Source organism: Pelodiscus sinensis, chromosome 11, assembly GCF_052426305.1.
Source record: "Pelodiscus sinensis isolate ZL-2025 chromosome 11, ASM5242630v1, whole genome shotgun sequence".
Lineage (NCBI taxonomy): Eukaryota > Metazoa > Chordata > Testudines > Trionychidae > Pelodiscus > Pelodiscus sinensis.
In genome coordinates, this window is record NC_143062.1 from 2,381,189 (window position 1) to 2,401,533 (window position 20,345).

Below are 20,345 nucleotides of genomic sequence, written 5' to 3' on the forward strand. Positions count from 1 at the left end.
TTCTCCGCCCAAAGTTATTTTCACAGCATGCAACAGAACTAGTCCTATGTTAATGAAGCCTCAAAAGTCCAGGTGGTTCCCAGAAATGTACAGCCTGGGTTGCATTGTCACATGGAAAAGCTGCAAAACGAGAGCAGATATGTTAAAAGCTTAATCTCACAAGATTGGGGTAAAGCTGATTTTTCTGCTCACAACGAGAGGTCCGCAGACAAAAATTTTAGACACCAATCTCGCATGCAGCTCTTTGTAGCTTTTGACCTGTGAGTAACCCCAGTGGAAATGTTCCTGTGAAAAAGTTAGCCACATGTGCAAATTTGTGCAAGATCAGGGCCATAGTTTCACTTGAGTTTGTTTATTTCTTATCTTTCTATTTGTTATTCTTTGCCTGTTTCATGCTGACTTCCCAAAGTGAAGAAATCAGTCACTAACAATGCATCTATAGCAGGGGAACGGACAGCATGTGTGAGCCAATGCGCAAGGCGTGTGTGTGTGGGCGGGGGGGGGAGGGGGGCTCAGCTCCATGCCCCCAGAAGGGATGGGCCTTAGGCAGAAGGGGTGGGCCTTGGGCAGAAGGGGTGGAACCAGGAGCAACCAGTCCTATGCGCCACCTGGAGAGCGGTGGATCCCCCCACCCTCCTCAGAAACACACCGAGCACGTGGCAGTGCTCCAGCGGCAAATTAAAGGGCCCAGGGTTTCAGCTGCCACCACTCCCATTCCCAGCTTTTGGCAAACAGAGGCTACAGACATCATTCCTGTCCATCCTGGCTAATGGACATTGATGGACCTATACTCCACGTACTTATCTAGTTCTTTTTTCAACCTTATTATAGTCCTGACCTTCTCAACATCCTCTGACAAGGACTTCCATGGGTTGGCTGTGTGTTGTGTGAAGAAATACTTCCTTTTCTTTGTTTTAAACCTGCTGCCTATTAATTTCATTTGGTGAGCCCTAGTTCTTGTGTTATGAGAAGGAATAGCACTTCCTTATATACTTTCTTTAAAACAGTCATGATTTTATAAAAACTACAAGTCCTGTGATACCTTAGGGTACATCTACACTGCACGGTTATTTCAGGATACCCCGCGTCTACACAAGCCGTCCATTATTTTGAAATAACGGGAGCGCTATTTCGGCATCCCGGTAACCCTCGTTCCACGAAAGTTAAGGGATGTCTCGGAACAGCACGTTATTTCAAAATCTGGTGCTGAGTAGACACGCCAAATTTCAAAATAAGCTATTTTGAAATAAAATACGCAATTTCTTATTTCAAGTTTAGGGTACTGTGGCACCCTTAGGCTAAGTCTAAACTGCAAGCCTCTTTTGAAAGATACTTTTGAAAAAGCCTCTTTTGAAAAAGAGCGTCTAGTCTACAACCAGTACTTCAAAAAAGCAAACTGCTTTTTCGAAAGAGAGCACCCAGGAAGTCTCGATGCTCTGTTCCGAAAAAGCACAGTTTGCATTACATAGCGCCTTTTTTCAAAAGAGCACTTTCGAAAAAAGGTATTCTTCCTCATAAAACGAGGTTTTCCACGGTCGAAATAACTGCCACGTTCTTTTGATTTACTTTAGAAAGAAAGCAGTAGCAGTCTAGAAACAGGGGAAGTTTTTTTTCGAAAAAAGGCCACTTTTTTCAAAAAAAACCTGTAGTCTAGACACACCCTTAGAGACTAACAGATTTATTGAGACATAAGCTCTAAGATGCCACAGGACTGCTCTTTGTTTTTGCAGATACAGACTAACAAGGTTACCCTTCAATGATTTTATAGACTTCTATCATATCCCCCCCTTAGACATCCTTTTTCCAAACTGAAAAGTCTGAGTCTTTTTAAACTCCACTCACACAGAAGCTGTTCCATACCCCTAATCATTTTTATCATTTCTGAACCTTTTCCCATTCCAATATATCTTTGAGATAGAAAGACCGCATCTGCATGGTCTCAAGATTTGGGTGTAGCATGGTTTATACAGAGACAATATGATACTTTCTGTCTTCTTATCTATCCCTTTCTTAATGCTTCCCAATGTTCTGTTTGTTTTTTTGACGGCCACTGCATACTGAGTGGATGCTTCCACAGAACTACCCAAAATGACTCCAAATCGCTTTCTGGAGTGGTAAAAATATTTAAACCCCATCATTCTATATGAATTATGTTTTCCAATGTACAACTTCACTGACTTAGCTTGCTACAGTGTCTCTGAGACAAAGAAAACATTCCATATGTTCACATTACATGATATCTGACTGTATCATGGGAACCTAGCTCTGTACACATTGTTAAAAGTCAAAAATGTCAGCATGACAGGCGAACAATGTTTGTCTGAAACATTCCACACTGTTAAAGGGTGTCAGTCCTATAAGGAAAGGGATAGGTGAGTTCTGCCAAAAAAAATGGTCTGCAAAATATTATTTCTCCCCTACATGCCATTTTTGAACAAATTACTTTTTTTTCCCCCCCAAAAAAATTCCTCAGCCCTCAACGATTAAGTGGAGCTCACTGGAATATTGTCAATTAAATGAAAATTTGTTGAAGCCAAAACATTTCGCAGAAATGTTTTGGTTTTCACCAAGTCTGCATCAAAAATAGTTTGCTAAAGATACTTATGCTTTATAGTCTGGTGATTAGGACCCTAGCTTGGGATGTGAGGAGACTTAGGAACAAGTCCCTGCTCTGCCTGAATCAGCATCATCTGGCACTGAATTTGGCAATGCAGAGTTTTGACCTGGATTCCCACATCCTAAGCCAGTGCCTAACTGCCGGGGTATAGGGGACCCCCAACATTCAGAAAATTCGGTACTTGCAAAGATGTTTATAATGTTGGGGTTTGTTTCAATGTAGAAAGAAAAACCACTTCAAAACCTCAAAAGTGGCCAAACGTGAAATTCCCATTGGCCAGTCTGCTCCACCATCAAGTTCCTGTCTGTTCATCTCCCTGGAATAGGAACGGGAAGAATCCAGCACCACAGGATTAGCCCCCTTCTCCCCTCCCTCCCTCCCAATGGATAATTGCTACTGATACTATGTGCAGTTACAGAAAAATGCAGAACGGGAAAGAGGAAGGGATGGTGATGGGCAAAAGTCTGTTTGTTGCCTCTGGATCCTGAGACCAATTTGCACAGGCCCAGAATGCTGGTACAAACGACAGAACAGGCCACAGAACTGGACTAATTTACACCCAGAATTTGCATGGTCAATCTGGCATTTTGGGATTGCCGTGGCACAGGTATGTCCTGACTATGCACCTGCCCTGCTATTCCTGCAGACTTGTCCTCTGACATCAGGGCTAGCAAGGGAGCTGTTATCATGCTTCTGTACTACCCAAAGATTCACTTACACTGGAGGAATCCTCCAAGGGTTGATGAAACCAGTGTTAACACTGCTTGATGCTAGCAGAATGATGCACAGCTGATGGAGTAGGAATGAAGATTTTGTCCATTATATTTTTTAGAATCTCTCTTTTTTTTATTATGGATTGTTCATAAAATTAAGAGTGGTTGATAACTTTGTTCTCCTGGGTATTCTGAGAACCAGTTGTCACATCTGAATGATGCTTGACCTCACACAAGAAAATCTGACTCAGGTTTTCACTAATCAAATCAAATTAATTCCTGCTGCTGGACCAAGCATTGTTTCAGCTTCATTTGGCAGCGGACAAAAAAAATAGAAGGGAAAACACCTCACAGTCACAAGAATAAGAGGAAAAGAGATTAGTGATGAGAAGCAAGAAAAATACTGTGGAAAGGTATCAGAGATTAGAACGGTAGTTTTTTTATTTGCTCTATCAAAGACCCACAGCATTGCTGAAATGTGTTTGTGGGCCAGGAACAGAAAATTATTTTGCATTACTATCTGTAACAATTCAGTATTTTTGTGATCGGTCAAAACATCCTTGACAAGTAGGACTGAAGTTGTGTGCAAAGCAGTGTGAATGTCTTAAGTATAGCTAATATTCCCATCCTTTATTGCAAGTCAGTAAAATCTGGAATAACGTGGTCATAGGACAACACTTCTTCTCCCAACCTCCTAGATCTACTGTTTACAATAGGAAAGTCTCATAAGTTGCCTTAGCAGAAAGGGGATATTGGCAAAGAGCTAATAGCTGATTTTATTGGGTTTGTTTATTCAGTTCAGTGGCTGGGTTTTTAAACATAATTCTACAATAAATTAGATTTTTTACACATTCTTACAAATGGTCAATGCAGGCTTCTAATGCAGTTGCTCAAATTTTTTTCTCTCTTTAAATTACTTCAGCTAAAAAAATTTTATGGACCACATCTGTTTTATTTTAAATGGTTATACTTTTGCAATTACTCTGAGCACCTCTTGGTAATTCTGGTTGTGTGCAGTCCCCATTGTGCATAAATAAAGCGAGCACTTACTGTGAACTCAGGGGGAAAAGTTTTGGATGGGAAACAGCAAAGAAAAATAGCATTCTGTGTTCTGCCCATGCAAACAGGGGTGAATCAATATGGAAAAGAACCAATGGGTAAGTGCAAGAGTGTGTGTGTGTGTGTGTGTGTTCAGACTATACAGTGTCAATAGAAACAATCCTATTTAAAACATACTTCACAATCTAGTTCTTATCTTTGGTAAACATGGAGCTTTCAAGAGTGAAGAAATTATAATCTGCATTCAAGGATCCGTTAAAGGAAGAGGTGTTTCCATGCTGTTTAAACAGCTGGTGAGTCTTTAGTCTGCCTGACTGACTTTCAGGAATTTTGGAAATCTACTTTTAAATGTGTAACAGTGACAGGCGGAACCAAACCTGGGACCTCGGGAGCTTTGTGCATCAGCCTCTACCTCTTGAGCTAAAAGCCACCTGACTTGCAGCTAAGACCACAGTGGAAACATTCTTTCTCTCTCTCTGGAAGTGGTCTAAGTGCCATTATGTGGGGACAGCGCACCCAGAAGATGTGTGGGTTACATATGTACTTGGAATTTTAATCTTCCACAACTTGACTCATGGAAATTCAAGAGCAATTTTATCAGCTATTCTGTAATTTGCGGACAGGCCCTCCCATCCCTGAAATACATTCATGTTGACGTTAAAACAATTTGCAGACATAGTATTACATGCATGGCTCATGTATCCCAAATAGTTCAAGATGAGCACAAAAGCAATTAGCTTGCAAGGGATTCAAAGGTAAACATAGCTGTTGTAACAGGCTGAAACAGCAGCTCAAAAAATTAGAAGTCAGAATAGATTTGTGGCTTTCCCCTTTGACTAAACAGTTAGAGAAGTGTTAAATGTGGCAAATGTTCTTCATGCACACTGCACATACAGTTAAGGTTGTGCATAGGATTGCCAGGTGTCCGGTATTGACCTGGACAGTCTGGTATTTTCGCCTCCTGTCCGGTAAAAAAAATTTAGAAAATACCGGACACCTAAAATGCCTGGTATTTCTGATTTTCTCCCGACCAGGAGGCGAAAATCCTGGGTCCTTACCGGGTTCCGCAGGGGAGCTGTCCATCCACCAGCAGCCTGTTAGGGCCCAAAAGCCTCAAAAGTATTTCTCAAAGAGGCCACGCTGTTTTTTTAAAAACAATTTTTATTGTTTTTGCTTAACAACTCTCGGGGGTCTTTTTTTTTTTTTCTCAACAACTTTGGTCTCTTCCTTTGTTTTTCTCAACAGAATTTTTTCTCCGCCGGGGTTTTTTTTTTTTTTTTTTTTTTTTTTTTGGTTAAATCATCTGGCAACTCTATGTGCAAGTACAAGAAGCAGATATTTAGCCAGGGAACAAGGAAGGTTTTTGCATTTCACAAATGAATGTTTCCTTTTGTGTGTGTATCACTTTAACAACAAATATATGGTGTGTGTTTCCAAACTGGTATAATATCTTTACTTTGGTCAGCTAGGGCAATACCTTGTTATAACGCCATGGGGAGGGGTCAGAGGCAGTTGAAAAGTGAAAATGATTATAGTTCCTGAGATACCCTTGCAAATGGCTATTCAAGTCAATGGCAAACAGTCATTAATTTAGCTTCCAACCACTCCTGTGAGGTAGGAAAATACTGCTTGTCCCTTACTTTACAGAGAAGGATACTGAAGCACGGTGACATGGCCAGGATTTACACTAGTAGTAACAAAAATGAGGCTCCAGAATTTCTTAAAAGCTCCTTAAATAACATAGCTGGTTTTCAGAAGCACTGTGCACCCAACAGCATCCATTGGCAGCTACGAGAGCAGCTGACTAATGCTCCACGCTTATGAAAAATGTGGCCCCAGTCACACAGAAAAAGCATGGTGAAGCATAGAACAACATAGGCTCTCAGTCCATTCTGTAATCTAAATTATTATTATATTTACATTAATACATCTATCAGCAATGGGGGGTGGGGGAGGTTTCTAGATTTTTGAAATACTGAACATTTGAAAAGCCAGGATTTGTTTGTGTTCCTGTTCAGCACTTTGACATGGTTATTACTGGGTCCATTTTCCTGCCAGCTCCCTCCTGTTTCATGCCGCATGGTGCTAATAAAATGAGATCACAGAACACTAGAGGAAAGGAAAACAGAAAACTTGCAATATTGCAGAGCCCCATAGGATTCAGTAAATGATGCTTATACAAGATCTCTGGGCAGTCAAGGAAGAGAAGGGAGAAGAAAAATAATGACGGCTACAAGTGGTATTATAGTCACAGACAGCAGTGATTTTCAAATATCATTAGTGATTTCCAGGGCTTCAATTTTTGAATGGCTAACTCTAGACACCCTAAATGGGTCTAATTTTCAGAAGAAAACAATGTTTCTGAAAATTAGGACTCTGAGATGTCTCTAGTTTGGGTTGTGAAAAATCAAGTCATTTTTTTAAATGGGGGCCCAATATAGTCTTTCATAAACAAGTAAAACTCTATTAAATGACTCAAGTGGTAAAAACTAATTATTGTCCCACTGAAGATTATAAACCAGAGATGTCTTAACAAGCTGCAGCAGTATATGACTTACTCTTTCAAGAGCTGAGAGTTAATCTGAGAATCAAAAATTCCATTGTTTGGGAATGCATTGTATACAGAAGCTTTGTTGCCTGGATTTGTGCATGTTTCATGAGATAAACTGATCAAACTCCTGTGCCAAAGCCCCAAACCTAAAGCAGCAAAATTCACCCCATCCAGAAAGATCAAGCCATTCTATGCTACTTTACTCCAATTTAATGGTCATCTGAATTTCTGCTTTTTATAATGGTGTTGACTTTTATGTCTTTCCAGCTGAATAATAGGCATCCTGAGAATGTATTGTTAGGGGGAAAGCCAAACAGCACAAGAACATACAATGGTAAAAACCGCAGAGTGAGTAGCGCACATGTTTTTTCACTAATCATATTGAAATGTCATATGCGAAGATGGCCAGAGAGCCTTTTAGCACAAATGGTTTAAATGCATTGCTCAGCATGAAGAATAATGATGCTTCAGTGAATGGGTTATACCTATCATCTTACCAACACATTTTCTATGCCTGTTGAGTATAAAGCCCTCTGCACAGATCACTCTGCGGTTGACACAGTAGAATGATCCCAATGTGTTCACACATAATTGGCTTCTGGAACAATTGTGAGCACCTGTAAGGCACTCATCCAAATCTACATCAACAAGTTGCAACCAAAAGGGAAAAACAGAATTCTATTAGCTTCATTCCTGAAATTATACAGTATTTCTTTCACATTGGAGCTATTTAAATACAGTGTGTTGAACCTACCATGTTAGGTTCACATTACAATGTAAGCAGAGCACTATGTTCAGTGCAAAGGATACAATTAACATTCCAAATTTACCTCAGCTGCCTTGAGGTAATCATGTCGACATTGACATTGGTGAAACAAACTGATCTCCATATTGATTAGATTTAAGTAAGAAATCATAGAGAATAATGTATCCAGGATTTCAAATTCTTGTTTTTGTCCATGGAATTTCTGGGGGTTCCTTGAACTAGGCTAATTCAACTGATACTCAATAGCATTTGAGAATCTATGGGGTTTTTTAACACTGTGGATTGATTGGTAACCATTCTTTGTGAGAGTCCAGAGGATGCTATCCAATCTTAGTTGGTTATGTTTGATTGGATATTTATAATTGATTGATAAGGAAGGTACATTGTATTTGTTCCATGACTGGAAGACTGTGGAAGCACTTCCTATGTGAATATTCAGATGTGTGAAATACAGATTCTGCAAATAATCATGATGTGACTTTTGAAACTCAGTATTTGAAAACACCTAGGCCACATATTCAGATGGTGTAAAGTTCACAGAATTGTGCTGATTTATATCAGCTGAAGAGCCAGGTCATTTATGCCAGTGAAACTGAGCTCATTCAAGTGTTCCAGAACAGCAAACACAAAAAGCCCAATGAAAATTCATTTAAAGATTCAGGTAAATATTCACAGATTTCCACTCCTTCCCATTATTTGCTTAGGACCAACTATTACAAATCCTATTTCATATGTGCATTGTAGTTGTAGCCAAATTGGTCCCAGGAGATAAGAGAAAAAAAGGTGGGTGAGGCAATATTTTTCATTGGACTAGCCTCTGCTGATGAGAGAGAGAAACTTTTGAGCCACACAGAGCTATTCTGCAGGTTTGGGAAAGTAACTCCTTAGCATCACAGCAAAACACAAGGAAGAACAGGATGTTTATAGTATGTACTAATGTTGACGGTTTTGCTCCCCCCCATACTTGACTTGCAGATACAAATATGCATAACTCATGGATGCTTTGAAGAAAATACCTCATGTAACCTATCAGTTTTAATGCCACAGTCTGCTGGATCTGTATATCTTATTTTGGTGTATGTATCATTCTTGTATGTAAAGTTAGCAATATGGAATATGGAATGGTTTATGGTTTTAAATGTGCAAATGAAAGCCATCAAGGGTGTTTCCAGTGCTGGGACACCTCAATGTCAAGGTAATCCCTGTAAACAGCTTCCTTTGTCCTTTAAGTCTAAGCACTGGTTGGTTTTAGGAAGATATGACACACCCCAACTGGTTGGAACTAACCAGGTAATTTTCCAGGAAAGGGGAGAATGTGAAACAAAGAATGCCCACCCAAAGGGAAGGTTCTTTAAGATGCAAAGTTTTCAGACTCTTGGTCCTTGGCTTGCAGGTCACTCCCAAGAGAATGAACCAGAGATTTTCCCTGGCTTGGCGGTTTAGCCGAAATAACAGTTTTAGGGTGAATTTGCAATAAGCGTTAGTGTGTTAGAACTAGCTATGCATTTTTTGTTATTTTAAATTTGTAATTCACTTTGCTCTACCTGTTTTCACTTGTAGCCACTTAAATCCTACTGTTTGTATTTAATAAAATCATTTCTATTTACTATCAAGCCCAGTGTGAATGATTGTTACCAGGAGGAGCAATCAGTGTGCACATCCTCCTTTCAGAGTGAAAGGGGGCTTACTTGAATGATTTATTTGAGGTTCTGATCCCATTTGGGGGTGGATTCCTGGAAGCTGGGCCCAAAACTGCATTTTCCTCAGACCTGAAGAGTTTCAGTGTCTGTATTACTTTTCACCGGGGAGCCGGTGATCTCAGCTCTGTGCCTTGGCTGGGGGAGATCAGGAGATCTGGCCCAGCACGACAGGGTGGTGAGAAGCCCCAGAGAGCAAGGAGGCAGGTGTCAGTGGCTTTATCAGCACTCCGGTAAGCAGCCCTAAGGGATCTTCTGTGACTGCACCCTGTCACACTAACTATTTGCATTAAGGGACCAATCAGAGTAGAGTGACCCATTATCATCTCTGCAGCGATAGGACAAAAAGAAGGGGACAGTGTAGTTGTAGTTGTCTGATGACGAGTTACAGTGTATGGGGGTGGTTGAGATACCTGTGAGTAAGCACCTTAACAAACTTAAAACCACCATCACCAAATAATGACACTTCACCAGAGAAGAGAGAAGGCCACCCAAATACTTCAAGAGAACCTGTTTCCATAGAGAAATAATCCCCGCTCTGACTGCACACCCCTCATCCAGTGTACGAAATGGCCCAACAACGCAGGCATTGAACTCCCGCAGGAAAATGATAAAGACAAAAACACCCATGGTTGAACACTTTTCACAAACTGATCGCTCCATTCTGACCGATCAATCCTCGTCCTCAAAGGAAACCTGAGCAACCTTTGCAAACTTACGTCAAAGGGGTGGTTTTCCTACATCCCTGACCAACAAAAGTTTTACTGACAGAAGTGCTAGTGTAGACAAAGCCTAAAAATCACGGACTGGACACAGATACTAGATTTATGGCTTATTATAACAGCCCGTTACCCACAATCATTGTTCTAAGACTGCAAAGGTAACAGACCACTCTACTGCAAAAGCTTCTCTCTCTCACGAACAGAGGTTGGTCGAATAAAAGAAATCACCTCCCCCACTTTGTCTCTCTAAGACCCATTCCAATCACCTAGAAATGCTTCTTCTATCATATAACTTCCCACAGTGAAAATAACCCTGCCTTAGAATCTTGGTTTGAAGGATGGAGTTCCCTCCTCCACAGGTAGAGAGAAGACAGATTTGCAGGAGAGCCTCTCTTAGCTTCCATGCTAGCTCATAGCCTCTGCCATTTTACAACCTCACTTCAGAGTGACAGGGCCATGGATTTGTGCTGTTGTAGACCTCATGGCCAGGCCCCAAATGCTTTTCCTTGGAGGGCCCCCCCCCTCCGATATCATGCAAGCCATGTACGAGCCTCAAGGTCCCAACCTGAATAAGTCAAGTACAAGATGTCGGCAAAGCATCCAAAAAGTAAATTTCACATTTAATAAATAAAAGGGGTAGTAAAAAGGTCTTATGTTTAAGAACTGGAATGGTCTGACTAATCTTAACTACTTTCCCATGCACAGTTAGGGAATGCATCTTTAAACACCATGGTGGAAATGGCTGCCTAGGCAACTGTTCAAATGACCTGATGGATGTTGTACGTCATATCTCTGAGATGCTGAAACACTTTTAGCATCCCTAGTGCCATCTGGCTTTAAGTGCAGTAACATTAACTCTCTACTGCTGCCTGTAGTTAGCAATTCCAAAAATAGCAGGCCTTAGAGTCCTATCCATGAAGCTCCCAAGACCAATGGGAACCATATAATATGTTTTTAGTCTATTATCTCAGTGGAAACGCTTTAAAACCTACTTACCTTCACAGGAAACAGCATCAGCCATGAGAGCATATCCACCTAAGCACGAGCACACGGCACTGCCTTCTACAACATTACAAAGGTGCTTGCAGGGGCCATTATCTAGACAAAGCAAAGTTTCAAACATTTTAAAATTCACCACAGAAATTACTGAAAGAGCATTGTTCACCCAAGTGTAATACCAGCCATGGCAGTGCAATATGTGAGAAGGAACAAGCTCATCTGATAACCTTCATCTTTACTTACCGTCCTGCTATTATACTCAAACACACCTGTGTGGTTACCACCTGTGTTAAATTATCCTGCGCTGTTCTTCTGATTAAACTAACCTACATAGCATGTGTGTAATAACCTTGAAATTAGAGTCTAACCTCAGACTGCCTCTGCACATTCTCCCTGACAATCCTCTAAACTCCTCAGGCTCACACCAGAGGTAACTTATGTACGGACGCGCACTGACACAAAGTCAGCCAAGGGAGCTTTGGAATTTCATTCCGGGCTCGTAGACAATGTGTCTCCAGCTTGTCTGTCAGACATACCTTTACACTTATTTTGTTCTACTTGTAAAGTCTTAATAGTGGTAGGCTGAATATTGGAGGCTTCTGGAGCAATGGTGGCTTCCACTCCTACGTCAGTGTTCTGTCCATCATCAACATCTGTAATCATATACAAAACAAATACAGAAATGAATGATATTACATAATATCCCTCAAGTACCAGAAGCAAAGATTCCAGGTCAGACGCTTCATTCAGTTATGTTACTTTCTGTAATGTATAAGGTTTCATTTTCAGATGACCTCCATAACTGCTCCTGCAAAAGTCTCAGGGGGTAGCTGTGTTCAAAACTGAAAAAACAACAAATCATTCTGCAGCACCTTAGAGACTAACAAAAATGTAGATAGCATCATGAGCTTTTGTGGGCACAACCCACTTCTTCAGATGAAAGTATATGAAGATACTGAATTGATATCTGTAATCTTAAAACACATTGTGTACAAACAATTGTCCACGTAGCATGTACGCATGCAGAGGGTGGAATGCATAAATGGTCGTGCTCCAGACTTAGAAGGCAAGTAACCTGCTATAAATTTCCTCCACAAAGTTAATTTTTTTCTGGGAAATGTCAGTCTAACATATCACATAACAGCTTATGAATTAAACCATAGACTGCTGCCCTGCTGTGAAGTCAATGTCCATGTCTTAATTCCTAGGGTAAACTGCATGGTCAATATATAAAAATATACATGATCCTCAAACATATGCTGTATATTCTACTAAAATGTAAGTGAAAATAAGAGACCCACATTGTATGCACAGTATGCAAGAGAATAACATCCAAATGGGCAAGTAGGAGATTTGGTGACTAACATCTATCATTTTACTTCCGTTTCCAAAACAACTTTAAAGGATCAGTGCTCTGCTCTGTTATATCAACAGAAGCAACCTAGTTTGTGTGCGCCCTCTGTTTGCGTCTAAGCTGAAAAAGGCCCAGTTCTGCCCTCAACGTACAGCTCCTGCTGACTTTAGTGGAAGTGGTACACACACACATCTGAGGCACAGTATAATCCACCAGATGTATAGCAATGAAATATGACTGCCTGGGAATACTGCCTGGGGATTTTCAATACAAGTCACAGTTATGTCATGGCTCCCAGTACATTAGAGAGGAAAAGGTATGAGGAAAGGCCCAGGCAATTTCATGAGATAAATCCCAATTTAGATTTCCCAATCTCAGAAAATAAGATACATATGTGTCGATACAGATAGATTTCCTTCCATGAGGTCAAGCTAACCCAGCTAAGAAAACTAAAAGGCACATCACTGATTAAACCTCTGTAAAATCAGAGATTTTCTTTTTCAAAATATTAATAGGAAAACATAAAAAGAAATTGAAACAGAAAAATCAGAGTTCTACAAACTGTTCAGGCAGTTATCCATACCTGAGAGTTCAGGAAACTTATTGGGGACATAGGAGACATATTTAACATGATTGGTTTGTTACACACCTCCTGGGGGGAATATTAAACCGGAAGAGACTGACAGCCATGGCAGGGAGGAAGATTTAGCCAGATATCCAATGACATGGATGGCTCTTCTTGCTGCATACTCAAGAATAATCATGGGCCCTCTCTTCCTTTGGCCCAGCATGAAAATAAGACGTGTAGTGCTGGAGGAGGAGATATTCACTTCGTACTATGGCCAGAAAAAGAAAATAGGAAGATACCACAGCTACTAGATGGCCAACAGGCTATCTGGTGGTGCATTGCAACCTGGCAGAGCAATGAAATATGCATTCTTCCTAAACTCATGTGCAGAGGGGCCCTTTAATCTTGCTTATAGTGCAGCAGTGTCAATGAAATATTGGTACAGAGGCCCTGTCCCAGCTATACCATCTATTGTACCACAGCTTGAGCTCTTTCAGCCTTACGGAATTAATGTTACTGAACGCCTAACTCACATCTGGCATTCCTTGAGGAATGTGACGATTACTTCATCCTGGACTGAGGGTAAAATTTTCAAAAGTAACTAAGTTACTTAAAACACTGCTCTCATTTTCAGAAGTAATTTTGGCCCTTAGAAGCATAAATTCCATTGACTTTCAATCAGGATCTTAAGGGCCAGATTTTCAAACCTAAAAAAATGCAAATAGGCACCTTGTGGAATTTTCAAAAATGCCTAGACAACTGTCTGCATTTTTAGGAATCTATATAACTTTATGAATCTGGCCCTATTTGCCTAAGTCACTTGTGAAAATGGGATTTGCGCTCCTACGCTACATTGGCACTTTTGAAAATCTTAACCTAAATGACTACTGGGCTTTTTAAATTGTACATATGTTCTTAATTATGTTAAGCCTTCCTTCTAATTCTAGGAAGTCACTGATGAGGAAATAATGATGTCTGGAAAATGGTATGCCAATATCCCATTTCCCACTTCCTGTAGGACATTTTTATTTCCTCCGATGAAAACTAAAAGTTAAATGGACACTGAATTTGATCGCATGCATTTTAAAGAAGAGCCCACTTAAAATAGAAGTGACAGAAAAAAAAAGATTTGCCAAGGAAATGATTTGCATATTACATGTGTTATTGTTCTTGAATAGATATGGGCAAACTAATCTATATCTATAATAGATTTGAGTGTCTGTCTGTTGGGCTGCGAGTCCATCTGCCTGCAAGTCTGTTTGTTCAAGAACTCCTCCTAAAAGGTAAGAGCCAGAACCATCAAATGTGGTATACGGCTTCCTCTTATTTTAACTTGAAGCAAGATCAGGTTTTTGTCATGCCAGGAAAATGGGATGTGCCTGGAATTTGATTGTTTTCTATAACATGGAAAGGGAGAGGGCTAATCGGAGGGACAGCCATATTGCAGAGTGACCACAGGAGGGTGGCCACGCCTGCAACAGAGGGGCCAGCTGAGGACAGGGTTTGCCATATTGCCAGCCACCGGGCCGGGTAAGTGACTCTCCAAACAATGTCGGACGGGAGGAGAAGCTCCGCTGCCCACTGGCCCTGTTGACGTGGCCCCTGTGGGAGTACCCCTGAGGTCTGGCAGCAGAGCCCAACCCCCCACAGGAGACACCGGGACTGGGAACTACCCACCCTCCGAAGGAGAGACCCCCCCAGAGGAGAGGACTGGTACTGCGACCAGGCCTCCCCATGAGACACCTGGAGTCATGGCTCTTTCACAAGATTTCATGGGTGGAAGATACATGGCTAATTCTCATAGATAACTTTGAAAATCTTCTCAACCAATATCAGGAAAAGATCCCTGACTAAGAACTATAAGATTCGAGAAAAGTGGTGAAGGGTCCATTCCTTGGGTCATTAAAAACTAAACTAATAGACTAGACGACATATCTGCAGGAACAATCTTGCTTATCTAGTTGCTATGACTTCATATTTTTCTCACAAAAATTCTCTCTCTCTCTCCCCTCAACATTGAATTCAAACTCTTTGTTCCAGATAGTATGAGACTAAATAAAAAGTGAGATTAAAGATGGATAGGTCAGTAAAAGTGACAAGGTGGGGACCTTTTTAGTCACACATGGGACAACTTTTCTTTATTAGTTTCCTGTCATTGTTTCTCACCTGGGTTACAGCTGAGTCCATCATCTTGCAGAGTAAATCTTGGGAAACACGAACACTTGTAAGATCCCACTGTATTGATGCACAGGTGCTGACAGAGCTCTCCAGGGTAGACAAGGCACTCATCCAGGTCATCTCCGGGTAAGCTATTAGACAGCTCAGCTTCATTACTGATGGACAAGGCTTCATTGTGATCCTCAATCTCTGAAACTATGAACATTCCGGCATCATTAAGCAAGGAAAGAATCTAGAGAATACTGCATGTATGGTCATTGTTGCTGTCTAGTACAGTATACTTGGCCATGGGGGGAAACCCCACCAGACACAGGGAAACCCACGGTAATCAGCTATTCAAGGGATTTAAAAAATTGTCCTAATAAAATGGCTCTTTAAGTAAACAATAATCAGAACTGTATAAGCTTTGAGGATGCAGTTCTTTAAAGTGGCCACTGACTAAAGGAAGGACCTTAATGCACCTTCCCTTTGTTTGCAAGGTCCACTATATTATTTGTATGACAATAGTGCCTAAAAGCCCAACTGAGACTGGGGACTGACTTTGTACAGAAGTGCATTTTGAGCCAGTCCCTGCCCTAGAAGCTCACAAACTAAAGAGACAAGCCACACCAAAGATGGGAAGGGAATCAGAAGCTCCGAGAAATCAAGTGACTTACTGTCATAGCTCAATCCCCCAACCTGACACTGTGTGGAGAGATGAGGGGCTGGTTAGTAGAATAGCCACTGCAAAACCTGTCCCCATGATTCCCAGAGACACTTATTCAATCTCAGTTTCCCTGAGATCCAAAAAGAAAAACAAGACTGGTTCCTCGCTGCCACCATCCAAGTGATTCCGAGAAAGTCAGGGAAGAGATCACTTGGGTAAAGCTCCAACCTTTGTATAGCTTGGAGATGGGAAAAAAGAGGGAATCCACAGACAACTATGGACCCTGCCCTTGTAACTAGGCACTTAATCCTAAGGCCACAACAATCAACAAATATCAGTTAATTAGAATAAAAAAGAAAATTATTTTATTATCAAAACAAAAACTAATGTTGCAAGCATAGTAAATCGGCTAGGTGGAAAATAGCCACAATTTGATATACACTCAGGGAAAGTACCTGGGCTGTAATCCTTAGTTACAAAAGAGAAAAACAATTAGCCAGTTCAGACATGATTTCTAAATCCCCAAACAAGGAAAACAATAAACCCGGATGGACTAGCTAAACTTTTCCCTGCTTACACATTTCAAGAAGTCCATTCTTGGAGAGAGAAAGCATCTCCCATCTCCCTTAATACCTGGGAGAAACTGCTCTGATCTCAAACAAAGAAGAGAGAGACAAAAAAAATCCTCTTTTCCAGTTTGAAATTCCTACCTGCATTGTTATTGGCTGATTGCTCAAACCTGACACGCCCCCCCCCTCCCAGTGAACACCTTTGCTTGGTACCTGAGTTAACCCCTTAGCGACCGGGAGCTGGTCAGCACTCCTCCTCATCATGACACTTACCAAAACAAAAATAGAAGGTCAGTGAAAAAAATCAGAAAGAGAATCCAGGTCTTGAGTCCCAATCCAGGGCTCTATCCTGACTATCACTGCCCATTATAATTTTATCTTAGGGTACGTCTAGACTACATGCCTCTGTCGCCAGAGGCATGTAGATTAGGCTACCCGACAGAGTAAAATGAAGCGGCGATTTAAATAATCGCCGCTTCATTTAAATTTACATGGCTGCCGCTTTGAGCCGACAAACAGCTGATCAGCTGTTTGTCGGCTCAGCGCGATAGTCTGGACGCTCCCCTGCCGACATCAAAGGGAGCTGTCGACAACCCAGGTATGCCTCATCCCAGGAGGCATACCTGGGTTGTCGACAGCTCCCTTTGATGTCGGCAGGGGAGCGTCCAGACTATCGCGCTGAGCCGACAAACAGCTGATCAGCTGTTTGTCGGCTCAAAGCGGCAGCCATGTAAATTTAAATGAAGCGGCGATTATTTAAATCGCCGCTTCATTTTACTCTGTCGGGTAGCCTAATCTACATGCCTCTGGCGACAGAGGCATGTAGTCTAGACGTACCCTTAGATAAAGTTACTGACATGCCTCCAGGGTGGGTATCTTGACCCCCACTGTCAGTTTTGCTTGAGGACACTCTGTAAGCCCCAAGCCCTTAGGCCGCAGCAAACCTGTAGCTGCTGTGGTGTTCCTTTTCAAATCTCACTAACTTATTCTGTGATTGTGCAAAAATAAAATTCAGAACCCCTACAGACTCTAAAGCATGTTCATGTGTGCTCACATATTGAATGTTGTGTGCCACATCATTTCTGTGTTAAGAAACAATATTGAATATGAAACAAATGTCTAGCTCCTAGCACCTAATGTTTTAACATAATTGAATTCCAACTCTTTGGAAACTCTTGAGGTTTTATCGGTTTTGTTTTTTTAAAGAAAAGCTGTCGTCTGTGGGCTACTGTAATACGAAACAGCAGTGCTAATGATTCAGTGTGAACAACAACAAAATCTAATGGCAATCCCCTTCATAGCTTCTTTTTATTTAATCCTCAGCCTACAGCGTGTAACAATAAGACAATCCCCATAGTTTTGCTAAAGAAGAGATGCTTCCAGCCAGTCAGAAAGGGGGAAAATGTGCTTGCTTCACAGAAGTTCAGTATACCTACAGTACGTGACCAACCAGTGCTCTCTTATCCATTTTCCTATTCTTTCCACTTTGTCACTTACAAACTGATTTGGTGGGTCAAGTGTCTGAGAGGGAACATCGAGAGCAAAGAGTCCAGCATCTATTCATGTGCAGAGCTAAAGTTTTAAAAAGGGTACTGCTCAGAAGAGAATTTTCTGAAAGCCTGCAGATAGTTTGAACAGATAACTCTACTGCATCGAAACTACTATTTTAACAGGTGTGTCCCTTTAAAGGGGAACTGTTTATGAGGATTCTGTTTCTGGAAGATATTTTAATGTATTACACAGATAACATATTTATCTAGCAGATGTTTTCTTTTGCTAGTCTACTTCCACTTGTTGACTGGAAATGCCTCTCTTTCTAATAGGTGTAATAGAGTATAACATTACTAAGGATTTAAAGGGGTTTTGATGTATTTTTGTGTGAGTTTTAGTTTAATGCTTAGAAAAAGAGTTTCCTTTCAAGGGGTCAGTTTCTTTACTAAGCATTTGTTTAAGATGGTGCTACTAAAATGCATTAAAAGTTAATTGTCAGAAAACCCAAATGCTACATTTTATGCATTTCAAACAACAATTTAAGAAGCATTACAATAAAATATGGTAATTCTTCTGTTAGAGTTGACAGGCCCAAATGAAGCTGTTAGAGAAGAGGGAGCCAGAGCTTGAGCAGATTTAGGATGGAAACATCATGCCCACAAAGTACACGTGCAAGTATAACAGGTCTAGGAGTGCGGGGTCAGCATGCCCATTAGTGCCCCATCTACCTTGTCACCTGTTCTCCAGGGCCCTGATTCAGCAACACCATGGTCCCTATTCAGCATAGCACTACAGCGAGTGCTTAACTTTCATCAATCTTACATCCCATTAATATCCCATTCTGAAATCCCATTAACATCAACAGAACTTATGCACATGCTTAAAGTTAAGTATGTGCTGAATGCTGTGCTGAACGGGGCACGGAGGTTGTCCAGTGCCTGACAGGGTAGGGCAGGGCAGGGACAATAAGAACGCCTCCAAACATCTTGCTCTGGGGACGTGGCCCTCACCAAATCCATATCTACATGCTTAGGGACAAAGGGTACTACAGCACAGGGCTGGGTAGGGAAAGCTCCTGCCTCCCTCTTCTCAGCCCCACAGCGACCTCTACTGGGGCAACAGAATGACCCCAAAGTAAAGTCAGAGATATTTTCCCTCTATGATTTTGTGTATGTAACACGGCAAACAACACGTAACTATTTAAAACGGGACTAGTTACAGCCAAGAGGCCTCACACAAGTAGAGTTTTCTCTCCTCTCATGGCTGGAGGTGGCAAATCTTTTCAGTTCTATTCTACACAAGGGTGGACAGAAGTTGACATCCCATGATCCTAAAAACTCAAAGTGAACCTGAGGCTTTTACAAATAATAGGGGAATTTTTGTCAGCTTCAGGTACAGAACCAGCAAAAGCTTCATCCTTCTCCCAGTGGGCTATACCTTGCGAGAACCACAGCGGAATACCAGCTTTTAAAAGAAACAGGCTACTTATTAGATAGGGGCATGTGACCAGACAGTTGTCCAGCACTGGAATAGAAAGGGTTAAAACAGCCCTGAGAGAGGGCTGAGGCTGGAAGCCAAGGAGGAGAAGGCTTGACACAGCCAATCAGAGTCTGGCAGGGCTGAATAAAAAGGTGGCTGCTCAGGAGTTCATTCTTGCTTCAGCTCTGGAGAGAGAAGGACCAAGCTGCCTGCTATCAGGAGAAACTTGGACAGAGCAGTGTTGGGTGAAGGCAGGGTGAAGCAGGGAAGCTCAGGGCCGGAGCAAATCCCTGGCTGAGGCCCAGTGACAGGGACCAGGGAGGTACTAGGGCTGGAGAGGAGCAGCCAGGACAGAAATAGGCAATAGGTCCAACCCTTCTTGTCAATTATATGGCGGCCAATTCAGACTGCAATTTGCCCGAGGACAAGGTTAGATGACGAATGGCAGTGGGTCACTGAGGCACATGGTATCTTAGGGGTGACTGGATTTCACTGGGAGGGGAGGACCTCAGAGTGTGGGTGCTGCTGCAGGGAAGTACTAGGTGGGATGTGGAGTCTGACAGGAATGGTGGAGAAAAGAGAAAAAGACAGGCAAAAGCGGCAAGACACAGCCAGGAGAGGATGCTCTGAGGCTGGACTGAGATAATTCCTGGAGTGACCAGCAGGAGGCACCACAGAGGTGAATCCTAAACTCCTATAGGGCAAAATTCAGAAGTGTTCATTGAAAACAAGGAGACCTGTTTAAGGGTATGTCTACACTCGCGGCCTAATTTGAACTAGGGCTGCAAATGTAGGCAAATGTAGGCATTCGGAATTGCAAATCAAGCAAGTATAGACATACCCTAACAGATTTAGTTGGGCATAAACTTTAATAGTGAAAAACCACATTGTCAGATGCATTTGATTAAGTGTTTTTTACCCATGAAAGCTTATGCC

At 41.6% G+C, this 20,345-nt stretch overlaps 1 protein-coding gene across 3 annotated transcripts in view; it reads right to left on the reverse strand.

Annotated features, from left to right (window-relative positions):
* FBLN2 (fibulin 2) overlaps positions 1 to 20,345 on the reverse strand; it is a 184,529-nt gene that overhangs the window by 25,174 nt on the left and 139,010 nt on the right. For 2 of the 3 annotated variants that reach the window (XM_075939673.2, XM_075939674.2), the window contains exons 6-9: positions 15,213 to 15,419; positions 11,661 to 11,777; positions 11,122 to 11,223; positions 7,438 to 7,578 (exon numbers count right to left, since the gene is read on the reverse strand). In XM_075939673.2, coding sequence (XP_075795788.2) covers positions 7,438 to 7,578; positions 11,122 to 11,223; positions 11,661 to 11,777; positions 15,213 to 15,419 — 567 coding nt within the window. The remainder of the gene's footprint in view (positions 1 to 7,437; positions 7,579 to 11,121; positions 11,224 to 11,660; positions 11,778 to 15,212; positions 15,420 to 20,345) is intronic. The other variant, XM_006125827.3, reaches the window with a different exon arrangement.